General features: G+C 36.5%; 1 protein-coding gene across 1 annotated transcript; it reads left to right on the top strand.

Annotated features, from left to right (window-relative positions):
• Positions 1-1,454, top strand: LOC130988642 (uncharacterized). The gene is made up of 3 exons (XM_057912537.1): positions 1-362; positions 474-703; positions 993-1,454. Exons 1-3 carry the CDS (start codon positions 26-28, stop codon positions 1,278-1,280), a joined length of 855 nt encoding a protein of 284 aa, XP_057768520.1. The 5' UTR covers positions 1-25; the 3' UTR covers positions 1,281-1,454.
• The last annotated feature ends 1,768 nt before the right edge of the window (positions 1,455-3,222 follow it).

Genomic DNA, 3,222 nt, shown 5'->3' with positions numbered 1-3,222 from the left:
CCTAAACCCTCCTATCAAAAACAAAATGACGACTAAAATCCCTCACCAATTGGAGCCATGGTCTCAACTCAAGGACAAAATCGTCATGATCACCGGCGCCTCCTCCGGTATTGGCCTCGAGTTCTGCGTTGACCTCGCCAAGGCCGGCTGTAGAATCGTCGCCGCCGCACGTAGAATCAATAATCTCAACTCTCTTTGTGATCAAATAAACAAAGTAGACGTCCCGACTGACGTTTCGTGTCGAGCTCTCGCGGTGGAGCTCGATGTCACGGCCGACGGCCCGACCATCTGCGAGTGCGTGGACAAAGCTTGGGATGCGTTTGGGCGCATAGATGTTTTGATCAACAATGCTGGTGTTAATGGTAGGTCTTTCTTTTTTTAAATTATACGTTTGAAAATTTAGATAATGATATATTTTACATCCTGAATACTATAATAAACCTCTAGTGCTTTTTGCGTCAAACTATATATAGGGATTAAGGCAACATCAATAGAGATGTCGGAGGAGGAATGGGAAAATGTGGTGAAAACAAACTTTAAAGGCTCTTGGTTGCTCTCCAAGTACGTCGGAGCACGGATGCGAGATAGCGGCCGCGGCGGCTCAATCATCAACATCTCATCAGTTTTTGGCCTAAATCGCACACAATATCGCGGTAGTCTTGCCTATAGTTCCTCGAAATCTGGCCTTGATTCTATGACCAAGGTAGGTTTCAATGCTCTTATCGAGGTGTTGGTCACATATACTCTCTGCGTCCCATAAAAACATGCATATTTTTTCCTTTTCGTCGTCCCATAAAAATATGCATAGCCCATTTATAGTAATAATTCTCTCACTAAACATCACAATCAATGTAGGACCCTTTCTCCACTCACACTACATTTTATAGGATTTCTTAAAATCCGTGCAGTCTAATACTATACATGTTTTCATAATTTTATTGAACAGAGGAAGTATGATATATCATTGTTTTATTATGTATATATTTGAATAGGTTATGGCACTCGAGCTTGGTGATTACAATATTAGGGTGAATTCAATCGCACCATCATTGTTCAGATCTGCGATGACTGAAAGTTTATTTCGACAGAGTAATTATAAGTTGGTAAAAAATATGGTGGAAAATTCGGTTCCACTGAGAACACATGGAACCATTAATCCAGCATTGACATCTGTGGTTCGTTATTTGATTCATGATTCTTCCAGCTACATCTCGGGCAATATCTTCATCGTTGATGCCGGTGGATCTCTCCCAGCTTTTCCCATTTTTTCTTCACTTTGATATTTGATCATTAGTCATAGGTTTTCCGGTGTTTAAGATTATGAAATAACACTCACTATTCGATACCGTCGTTTAAGTTAATATTGTTCGTCATGTAATGATTTAATTGAAATTTGTTCCACATTAGATGCAGTGCTACTAAGTTGATATGTATTTCATTTCCTACAAACTATGATACTATATCTCAAGTAATATTTTTTTATTCGACCCAAACCTAACCAGAACCCAAACCAATGACCTGTTATTTGGGGTGGAGCCATTAATTAAGAGCATCTCCAATGGTAATTCTATAATATAGAGTCCTTCACTCTATTGTAAATGTTAAGTATGACAACAGAATAAAGCGTGTTTACGACTTCTATTAATGGTGTTTTAATACTAACTGTTTTTAGTTAGTTAATATAGCCGTTGGAGGCCGTTTTGAGTGCTGCATCTGTTCCAAGCTGGATCAGTTTATAGGGAGTTTTTTACTTTCTTTTGTAACACACGACACATGTGTAAGAGCAGAGACGTATGCACGTTTCCCAGTATGGGGGCACGTGCCCCCACAACTATTTTTTTTAATTATTATTAATTATATATGTATATATATATATATATATTTATATAAGTTTTATTATATCACAATCCTAAATCCCAAACCAATATGTGCCCCCAATTCTTTATTATTTTTATTAATTAACTATGTTTATTTATATGATTATATCTCAAATTCTTCCAAATTTTATTATTCTCTCCGTCTCATAATAAATATATACATTTTTTTTGTTCCATAATGATGAGAAGTAAATACTTATCAGTGCATGTTATTATTTTACACCTCCATTTATTTATTAACTAACATTTCCTTATTGTATAGAACCAAGAAGGACTGTGCAGATTGTTGGAAATTTAAAGGCATGCGTAGACTTAGCTGGCGCCAAAGAGTTCCTTCCTGCGCAGACTTAGTTGACATTGAAGAGTTGTTCCTGCGCAGACTCAGTTGGCATCGAAGAGTCCTTCCTACGCGGATTCAACAGATATCAAGAAGATTTTAATTTATCTCTGCTGGTAGTTGGAAAAGCTGCAAATCCGTTAGTGAAAGGACGAATCGCAAGAGATAACGACGGCCACCAACTTTTCTGCACGAGGAGTACGTGAGATATCAAAAAGACTAGTGTACCCTTCTTCTTTGTAAACTTTATAAATACCCGTGTAGTTCATTGTAAAGAGGGGAATTTTGGAGAAATAAAAAGTATAAGTATTCCTCGTTTTCTTCAAGGCTCTTTACTTCCTGAATCGTCTTGGTGCTCCTGAGTTTTGACTATTCAGGTTATTACGATATGGTAGAGGTTTTTGTTTCACCACATAGCAAATGTATACTTTCTAAAAAAAGAAAGTGAGTTCCATAAATTTTTTTAATCTTTTTACCCTTTAATCATATACATCTCATCTCACAAGATAAAAGTGGGCTCTACTACTACTTTTTATTTATTTTTTTTAATTATCTCCATCTAAATTCTTGTACCGAGAAAAAAGTAGACACTTATTATGGGACGAATGTAGTATATCCTACTATTCCTAACCCAAACCCCAAATCAACGTAATTTTTTTCAACATATTTTATATATATAGTTTTGTGCCCTTGTAACAAAAAAATTCTGAATCTGTCCCTGCGTGAGAGAGCTTAAGATTAAGAGAGATTGAAAAAGAGAAGAAAAGTTCTTCGAGAGTTTTTCAGTATTGATTTCTTGAGTGTTCTAGTATCTGAGTGAATTCATCCATAATCAATAAACGTTCGGTTGACTCTCCGTGGATGTAGATTCGAAATAATCAAACCACGTAATTCTCCGGTGTTTATTTTTAGTTTTCTTCTATTTCAGTTGCTCGATCTGTTCTTGGTTGATCTCGACCGAAGTTGAATTTGTTCTTCACAGATTGGCGCTGTCTGTGGAAAATGAGA

The sequence above is a fragment of the Salvia miltiorrhiza genome, chromosome 6 (assembly GCF_028751815.1).
Source record: "Salvia miltiorrhiza cultivar Shanhuang (shh) chromosome 6, IMPLAD_Smil_shh, whole genome shotgun sequence".
Lineage (NCBI taxonomy): Eukaryota > Viridiplantae > Streptophyta > Magnoliopsida > Lamiales > Lamiaceae > Salvia > Salvia miltiorrhiza.
This window is presented reverse-complemented; position numbering and strand designations above follow the sequence as displayed.

What these genes read in the sequence shown, in the direction of transcription:
- LOC130988642 (XM_057912537.1), top strand. Translation starts at nt 26, where the DNA reads ATGACGACTAAAATCCCTCACCAATTGGAGCCATGGTCTCAACTCAAG. An exon ending in CAACAATGCTGGTGTTAATG is followed by an intron (nt 363 to 473) that starts GTAGGTCTTTCT and finishes AACTATATATAG; the next exon opens with GGATTAAGGCAACATCAATA. An exon ending in GCCTTGATTCTATGACCAAG is followed by an intron (nt 704 to 992) that starts GTAGGTTTCAAT and finishes ATATTTGAATAG; the next exon opens with GTTATGGCACTCGAGCTTGG.